This window comes from Kogia breviceps, chromosome 6 (genome assembly GCF_026419965.1).
Source record: "Kogia breviceps isolate mKogBre1 chromosome 6, mKogBre1 haplotype 1, whole genome shotgun sequence".
NCBI classification, from domain to species: Eukaryota; Metazoa; Chordata; class Mammalia; order Artiodactyla; family Physeteridae; genus Kogia; species Kogia breviceps.
The window spans coordinates 57578915-57595995 of record NC_081315.1 but is presented as its reverse complement, the minus strand read 5'-3'; the positions used below and the strand labels follow the sequence as shown (position 1 = coordinate 57595995).

The window sequence follows — 17081 nt, the reverse complement described above, 5'->3', positions numbered from 1 at the left end:
CATTCCTTGAGCACAGCAACTTATGGGCATTTCACTCTTAGCTACACTCGTTGCATTTATATTTGAGAAATCGGTGCTCTTATCGTTTTGTGAATAAGGTCAGGTGTGGTTTTCTCCCTTTTTTCTCTTAGCCATCAGTCAGTTCCTTTTCAGTAGCCAAACCACTTGTCACCAGGGTGAGGCACAGCCCCACCCGCGTGGTGCAAAAGGTGGCGTGGCCATGGGTGGACAGTGCTGCGTCTGTCCTCCGGGCTCTGTTGGGTGGGCCTGGCCACACGTGGGCACCATTCTCTGGCTGTGACCACATCCTCCTTGTAACACTCTGGCCCTCTGCCTGGAAACCCAGACCCGACAGGGTATCTGCTGGATCTCCTTCCTGCCTGGGTCCTCTAGGACTTTGCTATTCAAAGTGACAGCATCCTGCCCAATCTCAGGCCCCACCCAGACCTGCATCAGAATCTGCATTTTAATAAGGGGCCCAAGGACTCGCATGCATAGTAAAGTGTGAGAAACATTGGTCTACCAGGCACCTAACACAATCCACAGCTCTCATTCTGCCCTGGGGAACAGTTTTCCCTCATCCCACTGTGCCTAGCAAATGTGGCAGTGGCCGCCCTGTTTATCAGAACCACACAGAAACGGTGCTCTAGCGACAAAAACTGTGTGTTTGGTTTTAATAAATCCTAACATTTTCTTTCTACTTCTCTGATTCACAGTTGACTGGAATTATCCTAAGAGCAGCCAAGAGGTTCCAAATCAACGTTTATGTCAAAAAATTAGATGACTTTATGTAAGTTTTGCTTGTTTCTGCAGAGGCAGAGGGTGATTTTGCTACATTGACTTTCTGGTGGGGTTGATGTCGAGAGGGGTACAGCCCACTTCTAAGTCTGTTCACCCTGCCCTTCAGGGATGAGGCACAATCAGCATTGTCATGGGCAGCCTTGGTCTTGGAAGTTATTATTTAACCAAACACTTATAGAATGCTTTCCATGGATCAGCCATTATTCTAAGTAGTTTACATACATACTCATTTGTTCCTCACAGTAACCCTGTATTACCCCCATTTTACAGATGAGGAGACTGAGGCACAGAGTCTGCTCTTACCCACTCTGCTAAGCATTTCCCTCACCAGGACTCTGGCTGCCTCCCTCCCTCCATTTCTTTCCACTGCTCCCACCCAGGCCAGCCACAAACCCTCCCGTGGATGGTTAAATACTCTCTGGAGTCCAGTGTACCCACACTCCATCTACTTAATTAGGATTCTCAAGTATAGTCTCCTGCTCAGACTTTTCAGTGGAAATTGAGAAAATGATTTCATTCCATGTTGAATGAAAAAACAGAAGGCAAAACTGTAATACATACCTACAATATATCTATATTTATCTAATCTTTCTGTCTGCCTATCTATCATTCAAACTTGGTTGGCTCCCCCCATAAAATTTGCCAGGTTTAAGTACGTGTGTTTGGGCTCTTTCTAGGAAGCAAATGTGATTTGTAAGGATGAATTTTGTGTGTGTATTTCTGAGGGAGTGTAAGTTAGTAGTTACAATCTAGAGCCTTAGAATCAAAAGTGGAATTCCAATCCTAGCTCCACCACTTCCTCGTGGTGGTCCTGGGCAGATTACTCCGAGCCACCATCTCCTTGTCTTAAGCCTGGGACAGTAATACCTACTGCATGGGACTACCATGAGAATTAAGTGAGATAATGTTCCCAAGACACCTGGTACAGAGCTGGTGCATAGTAAATGCTCAGTAAGTGATTGCTCCAGGGTCTTGTAAAGACAATACCGAGTAGCCTGATTATAAAACATTCTGAGGAATAACAGCATTGTTCTGCTGGAACCTCCCCTCCAATAACTCTTGGGAGTATAGTCATCGTTTTGATGAATTTACTTTCGGCATCTTGTGTTTTGGTTAAACACACTTTACATAAATATGCAACACTTTGAATTGCTAGACTGTTTGTGATCGAACTGCTGATTACTATGTGTTTGCAAATATAATGAGAGGTCTGCATAAATTCCAGGTAATTTAATGAAATAACTGGGCTGGCATTTTCATATAAACTTGTCTTGCCAGGCCAGTGTGCCATCATAATGAGGATGTCTATAAAATAGTCTCTTTTTTTGTGTTTGTAGTGAAACGGGAAATATTAGAACCCTGGTTTTCCCAGTGATGTATATCAATGAGGTAAGTCCAGGGAGGGAGCCACAGGTACATTTTACCTGTGGAAGCCTGGGGAACTTCCTACTTCTGCGATTGTAGCTATGTGTAATTTAAGATGTGAGAAAGGGGCAAAGGTGATTTTTTAAAACCTATTTGTCCTCAGAAAATTTCTGTTTATATGTTTACATGAATCTTCCTGTGTCTGAGATTTGAAAACGACAGAAAGAAATTTCCCTTGTCAAGAACATTATTTGGGTGAAACTTCTTTCTGGGAAGCTGGTTATGTAAGAAACAAAATGCAAAGGTAATTAGTTTACCGTTCATCAGTTGAGGAGAAAAAGAGAGTACAAAAGAGCATGGGGTGGTTGAGAAATGATTAAATACAATGTGATACATGCCCATTAATTGCAGTGATACGTGGTTGCCTTATCCTTCATCATAGCATAGAGTCTTTTCTACTTTCTGGTTCCTGTCTTAGTTCAAACAAATGGAGTTTCTCTCGAGAAATATTTCTTTCACAGTGTGTCCACAGAAATGTTATCCCTAATTGTTAGGCATAAATTAAAGTTTTGTAAAGCATATTCTGAAAGCTCATAAAACATCCACTATTCAAGACACCTGTGATAAATTCTTTTCTGAATCACATAAAACATTTACTGTAGTTATATCTCCTCAATTTCCCTTCTCTCTTTCACCCAGTTTTGAGGGGAAAATTGCAGAATTTTCCCCCTCAAATTCATGATTGGCTGCCTCCCATTGTTAACAGCAACAGTTTTTAAAGTTTTATGAGTTTTCTCCCCTAAAAATATTTGTTCTTTGTAGAAGATTTAGTAACAAAGATTAGCAAGAAAAGGGAACATTCAAATGACTTCTCACAAAACCTGAGCCAGACTGATAAATTGGTGTTTTAAAAAATTAATTAATTAGTTTATTTTTGGCTACTTTGGGTCTTCGTTGCTGCGTGGGCTTTCTCTAGTTGCAGTGAACGGGGGCTACTCTTTATTGCGGTGCGCGGGCTTCAGTAGTTGTGGCTCACGGGCTCCAGAGCAGAGGCTCAGTAGCTGTGGCACAGGGGCTTAGTTGCTCCGTGGCATGTGGGATCTTCCCGGACCAGGGCTCGAACCTGTGTCCCCTGCACTGGCAGGTGAATTCTTAACCACTGAGCCACCAGGGAAGCTCCTGATAAATTGTTTTTAACTTGCTTTATTTTCCTCAACAATATGTTGTAAAATTTTTTTTCCAAAACAACTTTGTAAAAAATAATTTGATGTTTCGCATTTTGTGAAAGTAACGTGCTCTCTTTAGAACTCAGGAAATTGAAAATAGTATTTAAAAAGCAAACTGCTTGATAAGCAAGCCCATCCCTCAGAGAAAGGTGCAATTGACATCTGCTTATGTTGCCTCAGTATTTTTCTGGTTTTAATATTACGTAGCTGAGACCATGCGGTAGATACAGTTTTCTATCCTTTTTCAACTTAGCATCATGTTGGTAGCCACATTGATAAACTTTTGAAGGGTTTGTGATTACAGTTCTAAGACAAGGCTTTTATTGTTTCATAGGAAGAATTCAGGCAATATTTACCATTTATAGGACCTATTTGCAGTTGCTCCTGGGTCATTACAGTTATTGTTTGTGGGGAGAGCCATGGAGGGAGGGCTTTTTGAAAGTGTGGAAGGGCCCTGTTCTGCCAGCTTACGTTCATTGTTGCACCATATTTGAAGTCCCCTCCTCCTTAACTTCTGCTTTGAGTTTTTGTTAAAGACTAGATTGAGTCCAGGGAATGATGGAGTGAAACCTCGTGCTTTTACTCCCTCCCAGAAAGAACCTGACTTTTCTCTTCTCTAGAAAAGGAAAACATCAGACCTGGAAGTGACCTTAGAGACTGCTCTCCCACCCCTTTTTTTTTTTTTTTTTTTTTTTTTTGTGGTACGCGGGCCTCTCACTGTTGTGGCCTCTCCCATTGTGGAGCACAGGCTCCGGATGCGCAGGCTCAGCGGCCATGGCTCACGGGCCCAGCCACTCCACGGCACGTGGGATCTTCCCGGACCGGGCCACGAACCCGTGTCCCCTGCATCGGCAGGCGGATTCCCAACCACTGCGCCACCAGGGAAGCCCTCCCACCCCTTTTTTTCCGGAGGAGGAGACTCTGACCACAATGGGCCTTCATCTGCAAATTGAGCCTAAATTAAGTCCAAAGTCCCAGTTGTTGCTAATAATTTTTATAGAATTAAGCTCTTCAGATACCTCACCCATGACAGTTTAAGATGATAATACTTTTGCCCTTAGTTATCTGGAATTCTGTTTAGCCTGAAGAATTCCCTGAACACTTTCTATCTAGACCTCTGGTCCCGATCAGTATAGATCCAACCAAGAGAGAAATGATGCTTTCCACATGCCATTGTTGGAATATTGCATTCATTCACTCATTCATTCATTCATCTAATCAAGTGACATTAATTGAGCACCTACTGTGTTTCAGGCTCTATACCCAGTGTTTAGTTGACTGAAATAAAAGTCTTGCCTTCAGGAACCTCACAGTCAGGAGGAGACAAGTAAACAAGACAGTTATAATGCAGAATGTGGAGACAGTGATGGAAGATTTTAGAATGTGAGATGGAAGTGCAGAAAAGGGGCCTTGAACCAGGCCAAAGGAGACTTTTGGAAGGAAGTTATGCTGAGTTGGATTTTGAAGGGTGACATGGAGTTGTCTGATACAAAAGAAAAGATGATATTATCTCAGTATTTCTGAATACTTTCCCCCTCCTTTTTCCCACCAATTTTTTTTTTTAACATCTTTATTGGAGTATAATTGTTTTACAATAGTGTGTTAGTTTTCCCTCTACAACAAACTAAATCAGTTATACATACACACATGCTCCCACATCTCCTCCCTCTTGCATCACCCTCTCTCCCACCCTCCCTATCCCACCCCCCCAGGCGGTCACAAAGCACAGAGGTGATCTCCCTGTGCTATGCAGCAGCTTCCCACCAGCTATCTAATTTACATTTGATAGTGTATATATGTCCCTGCCACTCCCCCACTTCGTCACAGCCCACCCCTCCCCCTCCCCATATCCTCAAGTCCATGCTCGAGTAAGTCTGTGTTTTATTCCCGTCCTACCACTAATCTCTTCATGATATTTTTTTCCCTTAGAGTCCATATATATGTGTTAGCATACGGTATTTGTTTTTCTCCTTCTAACTTACTTCACTCTGTATGACAGACTCCAGGTCCATCCACCTCATTATAAATAACTCAGTTTCATTTCTTTTTATGGCTGAGTAATATTCCATTGTATATATGTGCCACATCTTCTTTATCCATTCATCTGTTGATGGACACTTAGGTTGCTTCCATGTCCTGGCTATTGTAAATAGAGCTGCAATGAACATTTTGGTACATGAGTCTTTCTGAATTATGGTTTTCTCAGGGTATATTCCCAGTAGTGGGATTGCTGGGTCGTATGGTAGTTCTATTTGTAGTTTTTTAAGGAACCTCCATACTGTTTTCCATAGCGGCTGTATCAATTTACATTCCCACCAGCAGTGCAAGAGGGTTCCCTTTTCTCCACACCCTCTCCAGCATTTATTGTTTCTAGAGTTTTTGATGATGGACAATCTGACCGGTGTGAGATGATATCTCATTGTAGTTTTGATTTGCATTTCTCTAATGATTAATGAGGTTGAGCATTCTTTCATGTGTTTGTTAGCAATCTGTATATCTTCTTTGGAGAAATGTCTATTTAGTTCTTCTGCCCATTTTTGGATTGGGTTGTTTGGTTTTTTGTTATTGAGCTGCATGAGTTGCTTATAAATTTTGGAAATTAATCCTTTGTCAGTTGCTTCATTTGCAAATATTTTCTCCCATTCTGAGGGTTGTCTTTTGGTCTTGTTTATGGTATCCTTTGCGGTGCAAAAGCTTTTAAGTTTCATTAGGTCCCATTTGTTTATTTGTTTTCCCACCAATTTTGAGTAAAACATGTCTTCAGGAGAAAAGAGACGTCAATGAATAAGTGCCCCATCTGGTTATTCTAACTTATAAAAGGATTTTCAGTTTTTTCTCTGGTTTGCTAACAGGAGGACATACCCAAATTGTGTTTAATGGTTTGGAAGAAAGATAGAGCAAAAAACTTTACACCCTGGATATTCAGTAATCAAAGGAATACTATTTTCTTGCCCCTCCCCCCAGAGTGTTCTCATTGATAAAGAGACTGCAAGTAGACTGAAGTCTGTGATTAACACTACTCTGATCATCACCAACATACCCTACATTATCATGGCGCTGGGTGTGTTCTTTGGTCTGATCTTCACCTGGCTTGCGTGCAGAGGACAGGGATCCATGGATGAGGTGAGCAGTGGCTGGCGGAATGTCTCCCTTACTGAATAACGTTCCCTGAGGACTTCAGCTGTGCTTCATTGAAGGGCTGTCAGCGGGCTTATTAGGGTGGATTCTGAGGTTTTATGCTGGGCACAGTGATTTCATGGTTATATTACTGCTGAGCCAAATGAGAGGCAAGGGAAGTGTGTCAAAGGTGAGGGGGTGATAGAATGGTATTTTCCAGTATTTCAGGCTTTCTTGGTGGGAATGGAACCCCTGGGAGAAAGCATTATGTCTTTGCCAATAACCTGAAAAAAAAGAGGAAGAATATAAAACAGCTAAGCACCCGGGCTTTGGTGTCAAGACTACCCAGGTTCAAATCCCAGTTTGGCCACTTAATAGCTGTGTGACCCCAGAAACTGTGCCTTCGTTTCTCTGTCTGTAAAATGGGATGATAATGATAACTTGCTTAGGAGTTTTTTGTGAGGATTTGATGATATTTTAAACATAAAGCACTTGGCCCAGTGTAAGCATTTAGAAAGAGCTCAATAAATATTAGTTATATGACAAAATAGCTCCATAATTATAGAGCAAGGCAGCCAGAGATCTGCTTGGAAAGAATCCCTGGTTTATCAGAAGATACGTACCACTGAGTCGTCATTGCATAATAAATGATTGGCACAGGGCAGTAGTTCCTCTCCTGCAAGGGTGGGAACAGCCCCAAATGGGTGGGGTAAGTGGTTAGGTTGGCTTCCCTAAGTGACCATCAGGCCAACCCAGGGGTCTTAACACCTTCAATGAGCCCTTCTTAAATTCTCACCAGCCTCTCTGTTTGCAATAAAGACTTTTTTCCCCTCTCTTCACTGCCTCCATTATGTGTCTGAGGCAAATGTGAAATAGGAAATGAAATAGGCTAAAACCGTATAAATCATATAAGCTCAGATGTCCCTGTCTTCTGCGTGCTTCCAGTATGCCTTTCAAGCTATGCCCATCACGTTAGCGTGAATTAGGTGTGAGGCAACGATTTTTCCATTTCTATCCATGGATTGATCTTACAGTCACTGTAAGATGGATTGTACTGTCAACTGAGATTTTCGTAGGCACAGATGAAAGCCCACGTAAATACTATGACTGTTCCTACAATTAGCCATCTTCACATATTCAACAAGCAAGCATTACTGAGCACCCATCACCTCTGAGACATTGTTCTCTGATGGGCCTCCAACTGAAGGAGAGAAATTCCATAGGGTGTGATGAGGCTTATGGTCCAGGTCAACACAAGGAGTGTTGGGGTAGGGGTGTGTCAGGGTAGGGGTGTCAGAGCAGGCCTCCTGGAGAGGATTAGGGCTGAATGTTAAAGAAACAGCAAGAGGAAGCAGGCCAAGGTGACTGGGTGATTGGGAAGACAGTCTTCCCATCAGTTTCCCCTCCTTGCACCCCTCTCTCCACTCTTCACATCTGGGGAGAAGTTGGTCACGTGATCTCCTAACCTCACTGTCCTCTCTCACCTGGTCTCAGGGAACTGCAGACGAAAGAGCACCCCTCATACGAACCTAACCTAACCATGGGCTGCGCTTGGGGAAGGAAGCGTGCGAGCTGTCGTGACCTGGACCACGACAGTGGAGCAACTGTCTGCGTCCTCACAGGCTTGTGAGCTGGTGTGAGAGGAGGGAGGAGACCCCGTGCCTGCGTGATGAGCACCCTCTGGCAGAGGTTCAAGAACAGGCTGACCTGGTTGGCCGTTAGGATCCTGTGGTCCCTGACAAATTGTTTTGTTTTTCATGTGTCTAGCAAGTATTTAATAAACTCTGGTATAGTAATTTTTTTGTTGTTGGGTGCTGGTAGCTCCAGAATTTGGTGACCACTGTCGTGGTTATAATGTCTGTGCATCACTTGTTAATGCTACTTGGTCTAACCTTATTCACTACTCTTCATTCACCAAACTCTGTGCTCAAAATACATAAATACTGTTTGATGTTGTATTCCTCCATTCATTTCATCCACAAAACAGAAGTAAATAAGATTTTGGGGATGCAGGGTAAAATGGTAAGCCTCATTCCAATATCATTCAAATGCATCTAATTTCCTCTTTTGAAAAGGTGCATATTGCGTTTCTTGCGAATCTCCAGTTCATAATTCCTCCAGGAAAATAATTCAGACAGCTTTCATACAGGGTAGGAATCAAACAGAGAAGGGGTTTGTGGAGGTGTTACCCATGAGTCAATAGTGACAAGCACCTGAGGATTTTTGACTTATACTTTTGTGAATTGGGAGAACGCATAAATGATGTTGGCGAGGACAAGTACAGATATTTCATATAGAATAGAATACTAGTTATGACATTTGTGGGTAATTGGTTATTTTTTTAGTCAAAATGATCTTGATGTGGAAACATGTTTCTGGGAGAATGTAATCAGTAACTGATTTTTTTCCCCAATCACCCTTGCCAATTGTGACTGTATCAATTACAATACTATTGAGTGATTATTTGTAAAATGATTTATAAATATAGAAAACCCATCTATCCACAGCCTAAGTTACACTTAAATTTCTGACTACACTAAAGAGACATTTCTTCTAGGGCAGTCTTCTTGGTAACTTTGAAATTGTTTTTATAAGTTGTTCTTTTCTCAGATTCAGTTCCTTCTGATGTTTTGTGTCTCACTATCACTCACTGAATACAGAAAAATGTGCCCTACACTTCCTGTGACAATCATTTTGCCGACAGAGTGATGGTGTTTTAAAATATTGCACAGGAAGTGTGCCTTTAAGAAAGGTCCCTTGGGACCAGAAGCAGAGCCACCTCTCTGCAGAAGACCTCTTGGCTTTCACTGTAACCTACGTCAGGATTGGGAACCATCAGCTGTCACAGAATTCAAGCATATTTAAAGGCAGTTTCTTTGATTCTCAACGTGCACTATTCATTTTTGATTGAGAAACCTGTACAGTTAATATGGCAAAGTGCACAGATAATTTCTTAACAGCTGAATCATTCTGCAGGATTTTTTGTTTAAAACTGGGTTTCAGTGTAAGCAAATGAAGGGGAAAAAGCCACAGATTTCACAAATACAACTTCTGATCCCTGTATGGAGGTAAAAAATCATTTCGTTTCCTTGCCCCAATTTTCCTACTCTCTACACTAAAGCAATTTGTAATGTTTCCCTTTTTGAAGGGGCAGTTCATTAAACTCTCAGTTTCTCTATAAATTAAGATAGAACCTATAGATACCCCAAATCACCGAAATGTGAAAAGCTAAGTTGAAGATATTTTGTCTTCAATAATGCCAAATATCTAGATTTTTTTTTAATTTATCAATATTTAACTAGATAATTGGCACATCTTATTCTGTTATGCACCCATTTATTCACATTAATAAAACGGATAAGTCAGTGCATACCCATTGATTCATTCTCTTACCAGAATACCATCATCTGTGAGGAGGAAATTTTTAAACACTATGAGTGATAATATCACAGTTAATGATGTACACCTTTTGATTGAATCCCACACAGGGAGGCCAAAAGCATAATATTTTCATGATTCTTAATAGTCACTCGGCTTAAAACTCACATTTGATATCTTCCTTCTGAAAAATCTGTGGCAAACCCATACACTGCAGTCAAGATTATAGATTGGTTAAGAAGAATGAATGTACCTATTTGGTTTTAGGTTGAAATAACAAACAGTTCCTCACGTTCATTTTTGTGGAGCCATTATCCTAGAAAGGTCCCCAGAGGCTTTGTGATTGTCACAATCAAAGAATACAGTGTCCTGTACTATGATACTCAATTTAGGGAGAAACCAAACAGAGAGAGGTTACCTCGCTTCTCTCAGGGAAAATTAGGAGTTGAACACAGGACAGGAAATGGGCTTTGCCACTTTCAGCTCCAGGCTTTTCCCACTAGACTTTATTCTAGAAAGCTCACTAATGGTCAGGTAGACCAAGTACTACACAACTAACCTTTATCGGGCTTTTCACTTAAGAGAGGCTAATTTTTTTATTTCACTTGCTCAAGATAAGAGTACTGTAAAAGGTGACCACCATCCTTGGCCCTCTGGGCATTATCACTAGGATTAATTGCTTGTGGCTATTAAAGAGAATGCTGACCAGAATGTTCTTCCTATAGTTTATACCGCTGGTTCCTTTCATGTGATCCTTGACATGTTTATTTCTACCCTTAATGCAATGAAATATTTCACTAATAAAAAAACTTTCTATGAAATTGCACTGCAAATTGTGTGTTATGTCATCAGATGTTCAGTGGTCTATGGAGTTTCGTTTGAAAAATGCTCTTCTCCCTCCTGATGGACTCAGGCCTGAGCCACACCCTTGGGCCACCTCTGATTTCAGCTCAGCTGTGGTGGACGGTTACAGGCAGCCTGACAAGCCCCACTTCAAGCAGGTCCCACACTGTGCTCTTCTGCCTCAGAGCTTTCTCCAGAGCCCCGGAAGCCCCTCAGGAGCATGGGGGTTAATACTCCTATGTATTGAGGCTCAATCAAAGGGGGCAAGAGTCAGCTGACAAGGGTCCCAGTCCCAGAGGGACAGTTCTCAGGCTCATTCTACTTGGTTCCTCAGCTAGGGTTGCCCACACCAGAAACTGCTTCCTATCATCATTTCTTTATCCCCGGTCTCACTCTACCCACCCCCTCACTGCTGCTTCCAACCAAATAATCTACCTGCACTAACATCCTTATTCAGGTCTGCTTCCAGGTAAACGCAAACTGAAATGCAGACAAGTCCACCCAGAGGGCTCAGCAAGACCAGAGAGCTGTTGGAGAAATACCAGACCTTTGTTTCTGTGGACATTTGGACTGAAGTTATTAATCCAAAAGTTTAGATTACCTTTAAAACCTTTCCCATCCCAATAATATTGCAACTTATTTCTGAAGTCGGAGCAAATGCAGATCAATCATAAAATATTTAGTTCAGTGTTACAAATGTCCTTATGTATTAAGGACACTTGAACCTCAGCATAAGTGCTTCCTAGGAATCCCAAATCTGCTTAACTGGCTTCTGTCATAGGAGAAACTCCTTGTTTGATCATAAATGTAAACTTTCAACTAAGTTGCATGACGCTCTGGGAACCTGACTCCGAGTTGAGGGAAAGCTCGCCCAAGGAACTAACATTTAACTGAGACTGAAGAATAGGTGTTAATTAGGCAAAGCGAAGCATTTCAGACAGAGGTAGCCAGAGGTGCCCAGGAGCAGGAAGGAACATGTTACAAGCGACTGAGAAAATATTTGGCTGGGATTCAGAGAAGGAAGAAGAATAGTGGGAGATGAGGCTGAAGAGAAAGGCAGCCTTATTGAGCCATGTCAAAGGTTTTGGTCCTTTTCAAGGCAAACGGGAAGCCATTGAAGTGTGAACTGGGTTGTTGGTCAGTGTGTGTGTGAGGGGGGTGGGGGTGGAATGGGAGATATGACAGGTTTGTTTAGAAGGACTCACTCTAGCTGCAGGGTGAATAAATTGGAATAGAGTCAACGTGGATACAGGGAGGTCAGTTAGCAGGCTGTTGTGTTTGGTGGTTCCTTTAGGGTCCCCACTGGATCTTGTCTGGGTGTCATGCACTAGCCTGCAGGGTGAATTCCACAAAGCCACATACATAGCATAGGTCAAGTAATGGCTTTAATGGGGGAAAAAATTAAGGAAAAAGGAAGGCACAGACCCTCCATCTTCCTGTCATCCCATGGTGAGGCAAGCTGAGGGCCAGGGCACTGTTTGGTCTCAGTGCAGAGGGCATATTCTTTCTAGTCCACCTTTTTCTAGGGCGAAGTATTGTCAATGGAGGAATCCACAAGCAACTGAACAAGGGGCAGTTTGAACTTGGGCTGCCCATGAAACGTTGCAACCTCCACTGCTGGGGTGAAGAACACACCAGTTACGTGGGACATAAGGTTGGGTGCAGCCCCTTCCCCTCCCCTAGGAGAAGGAGGAACCCCCAGCCACAGCTAGCTCATTTGCCAGGCAACCTAGAATGAATCCTGCTCATTGCACTGCAGTAGTCTAGGTAGGAGCTGGCAAACTTTTCTTCTGTAAAGGGCCACTTGGAAAATAGTTTGGGCTTTGCAAGCCTCTCTGTCACAACTACTCGACTCTGTACTTGTAGCATGAAAGCAGTCATAGACAACATGTAAGCAAATGCGTATGTCTGTGTTCCAACGAAACTGTGTACAAAATAGGCAGCAGCCCACATTTGGCTCATGGGCTGTCTGCTGATCCCTGGTCTAGGCAAGAGATTACAGTAATTTGAATCAGGGAGATGGCGGTGGAAATGAAATATTTTAGAAATATTTAAAAGATAAAATATATAGGCCTTGGAGATGAAAATGGGAAAGGCAAGGGAGAGAAACATGTCAAGGAAATCACTCAGTCATTCCACAGTACTGAATAAGGGCCTATCATGTGGGTGGGCACTCTGCTAGCACTAGGGACACAGCCAGTAAATAAAGTTTGCTGCCCTCATGGAGCTAACATTAAATGGGGGCTGGGGGGCAATAAATAGGTGGTGGTAATGCTAAGAATATTAAAGCAGCCAGTGACAGGAGTGGGATGTGCAATTTTAGAAAGGGTGATCAGGGATGGCTTCCTCCTGAAGAAATAGTCACCATTCTTTTCCATCTGAGATAGTTCTCCCTTTCCATCCATAATTTCTGTGATTTGCCTTGGCGGCTGCTTCTTATTCCTCGCAGGCTCTCTTGAGGGCTGTCTCCTCTGGTCTAATTACTGATGCTCAGCTGCATCCTCTCACTTGATCCTCTCTCCCTGACAATCTCATTGGCTCCCAGACTTCAATTACACCCTAAACATGGGCCTCTCTGTTCTGCCTCAGTCCCACATACCCAAGCGCCAGCTGGATATCCTCAGCCAGGTTGTCCTCAAATCCAGTAAGTAAAGAAAGGAATTCATTTTTTCTTGTCTCCCTCCCAAATTCCAACGGCATCACAGTGTACAAGCCAGGACCCAGGGACTCTTGCTAGACTCCTCTTTGCCTGCCTCTCCACACCCATCAATCATCAAGTCTACCTGCTCCTCAGTCTCCATTCCTGCCGTCCTCATCCGAATATCAGCGTTCTCACTGGGACTTCTGCAATGACCACTATTAGCATTCTTTAATTGTATGAGTAGGTAACCCGTTTACATTTTCAAAAACTAAATGGGGTGTATACTGCAAAGTCCTCCTCCACCCATCGTCTTGCCACCCAATTCATCTTCTCAGAGGCAACCAATGTTATTCATTTTAAAAATATATCTTTCCAGGAATATTTCATACAAATATATGTAATTACATATTCTAGCCCTCTTTTTTTCCCACCCAAATTGTAGCATACCATATACAGTGTTCTAAATTGTGTTTATATAATTTACCTTTGAGATCTTTCTTTTCAGTACATAAAGAGCTTTACTTGGCTGAATAGTATTCCTTTGTATGAATGCAACTATTTAAACAAAGCACTGTTTCCAATCATTTATTATAAATAATGCTGTAACCTATAACCTTGTATTCCATTAATTTTGCCAAATCATTTACAAGATAAATTCCTAGAAGTAGCATTGCTAGGTCCAAAGACAATTTTAATTTCGATAGACACAATGACTTTATTGTTTTTTTTTATTAAAGTTACAGAAGCACATAGATTTAAGAAGCAAATAATTCTACAAAGTTTCTACCAAGAAGTCTACAAAACAAAACCCTTAAATGGACATCATTCTCAGAGGCACTTCTTTTAGGCTTCTTCTTTTTTCTTTCTTTCTTTCTTCTTCTTTTCCCCACCATTACCCCATGACTTTAAGCGACATGCTGCTTCGTGAATTTTCAGTTTTAGTGTTATCCACTGTCTCCCCACTATGGAGAAGAAGGATTTAGCTTTCTTTCCTACCCTGGCTTCACTGGACACTGATATTCAGCCTGCTGCACATCTTTTCCAAGGGGCCTCCCTAAAGCCAATTTTTAAGGGCTCTCAGGCGGCACGCCACGGCGAGCTTCCCAGCGTCTCACGTTGGTTGCGACGCTCCACACCACGTGAAGCCACAGACCCCTGGAAGCAAGCCCGGCCGGGGGCGTTCCCTCTCCACGCTCCACCCCCCTACGATTTTCAGGCGTTCCGGCTTCTTAGGCTAGGCCAGAAAAGAGGCGGAACTCGGAGATCCGGGGGTGGTTTCCCCGCGGATCGAAGAGCGGCGTGCACCGAGTGCCGCGGGAGCAGCACCCTGGGCCCCTGCTCCCAAGACATGGCCTTCAACTTTGGGGCTCCCTCGGGCACCTCTGGTACCGCTGCAGCCACCGCGGCCCCCGCGGGTGAGTGAGTACCCGGACCTTCTCCCGGGGAGGAGGGAAGGCCTTTGGTCCAGCCCTTCGGTACGAGACTCTTCGGCTTGGGGATCCTGGGGTCTCCTGCCCGCGCGGAGACTTTAGGGGCTTCGGAAAAGGGCGGGCGGCAGCAGAGCGGGCGGAGGCGGCTCCTGAGTAGGCCGCGGGGAGAATGGAGGCCCAACCCGGAGCTCGCGCGCTGCGGGTGGGTCCCCGCAGGGCCCTCTCCTCCTAGGGCTCGTTTCCCGCCGCCCGGGAGTCGGACTCGGAGAGACCGGAGGCGGGTCCTCTCACCCTTTGCCGGAAACCCATCCTTCCCTCCCCAACCCTACTCACCCCTCCCCACCTCAGCGTCCGGGACGGGCGGGAACGCTCGCTTGGTTCCCGCTGCTGGGCTCGTAGAGGACAGGGCTGGGGGGCCTTGGGCGCTGCTCTGCGGCTCCCTCGGCCCTGGCCCCTTCGGTTCTTGCTGCGGGTCTACACGTTCCTGCTCCTTCCCGTCCCCGCCTCCTCGGCTTTCTTAACTCGTTTGGAGAAAAATCAGGGTTTGTCTTTGTTCACTTCTTTGAAACCTCCTGCAAACTCTTCTAATCCTTACCTTGCTTTCTTTTCTTTTTCTTCTTTCTTCTTCCCCCCCTCCCCCTTTTAAAATTCTGTTTGTTTCTTTGCCTACACGCCTATCAGGATTTGGTGGGCTTGAGACTGCCAACTCCACCGCCAGTGGGTTTAATTTTGGGGGTTTCGGATTAACTGCTAATCCTGCAGTGAACTTTAATATTGGGAATTTCGGTGTTTCTACTACCTCGGCGACTCCGTTCAATTTTGGTAACAGTCTGGCAAGTGCAGGTAGATATGCGGGTCGTCTGTGTAACGAATGTTGGGAGCTGGAGTCCAAGAATATTTTTTTGTTCCAGAGTTTGGGAAAGAACAGCGACTTGTCTAACAAGGAAAGGAAATTCATTTACTAATGTCAGTCAAAAACATTTTTACCAAGTTTTGACTCTCTTAAAAGATTTGGTTTGGGGAAGTCTTGCAAGTTATAAAGTTCCTTTGTTAAATTTGCATTTAATTGAACCGAATATACCTTCCAAGTGATAAGTATTTGGAATGGATTTTTATTTTGAGTAGAATATATCTTCCAAATTATTAGATATCTCTTTCGAAGTATAAGCTCAACAGTCAGGCCCATTTTCCTGGAATTCTTGGACTCCTGCAGTCATTTTTTTCCATTTTTCCTGCATCTTTCATTGGAATTTCATTTGATTGTCCTTGTGTTTCCTGAGAGAAACAAGTCTTATACGAACAGCAGCAACCTGTCTTGTTTTTTAACCTGTACAGTAATAATAATGTGTTTCTTTGGCCAACTGAGCAGATTAGGATACATTTCTATAAGGTAACACAATTATAGAAAGAATCCCCAGTTCTTTACTGGATTTTTTGAGAAATGATCAGAGAGAGCAATTTAATTTATTGTCAGATAGCATTAACATCTAAAAGATAGGCTAGACGTCTTTGTACTCAAAAAGGTAATTATTAAGATTCTGGTATCTATATGGATTGTTTGAAGCTCGTTGGAAATTCTGCAAAACACAAACTATAACGTGTGTGTGTGTGTATATATATATATATATATATATACACATATATATAAATTTAAAATAGGTCTATGTGTACCTTGCATACAGTGACGCTATAGAAAAGCCTTGTTCCTCAGCTGCTCGTATATGAATTTATTATTCATATTCTCTTACATATGCCACTTATGCCCATGCCAATTATATGCATTTGGTAAGCATGATTTATTCCCTATGACATATTTGGGAAGTCTGGCATTTTGTGCAGTTATTTGTTACTGCAGTGTGAATATGACCTTGGCAATCTGATTCGAAAACGTTTTGAAGAATACTTGAAATTCCAAAGATTAAACAATCCATATCACTAAGGTATATTTAAAGTGATCACATATCACTGTTGTTTGGTATGTTTACTTTTCCCTGTTTGCTTAAAATTGGCACTGGGTAAAACAGAAACATTATTTTGAAGTTTGTGTTTCCGAACAAACCCACCCAGCTCATAATTCAACAGTAATAAATAAACTTGTTGGTATTTGCTTGATTTCATGTTCATTTGGAGTTATCACTGTGAAGTTTTGAGTTGTGATAATATAACTGTTTTAACTACTTTTATGTATGTTTATGTATGTTCATCAATTTCAGCAAAAGGCTGATTGAAATTCTTGTTTACTTTTTAATTTTATATCTTTGCAGATCCATTCTTACTAAT

The 17081-nt window shown here is 42.7% G+C and overlaps 2 protein-coding genes across 3 annotated transcripts in view; both read left to right on the top strand.

The window, feature by feature from the left end:
* Positions 1–10708, top strand: part of SCARB2 (scavenger receptor class B member 2) — a 68718-nt gene extending 58010 nt beyond the window's left edge. Inside the window, exons 9-12 of the mRNA XM_059066873.2 lie at positions 717–790; positions 2139–2190; positions 6357–6515; positions 8004–10708. Of these exons, the coding sequence (XP_058922856.1) occupies positions 717–790; positions 2139–2190; positions 6357–6515; positions 8004–8042 (324 nt within the window). The 3' untranslated portion in view covers positions 8043–10708. The remainder of the gene's footprint in view (positions 1–716; positions 791–2138; positions 2191–6356; positions 6516–8003) is intronic.
* Positions 10709–14595: 3887 nt separating this feature from the next.
* Positions 14596–17081, top strand: part of NUP54 (nucleoporin 54) — a 39390-nt gene continuing 36904 nt past the window's right edge. The window contains exons 1-2 of one of the 2 annotated variants that reach the window (XM_067035850.1): positions 14629–14786; positions 15483–15644. In XM_067035850.1, coding sequence (XP_066891951.1) covers positions 14720–14786; positions 15483–15644 — 229 coding nt within the window. In that variant the 5' untranslated portion in view covers positions 14629–14719. Of the gene's footprint in view, positions 14787–15482; positions 15645–17081 lie in introns of both variants that reach the window. The other variant, XM_059066872.2, reaches the window with a different exon arrangement.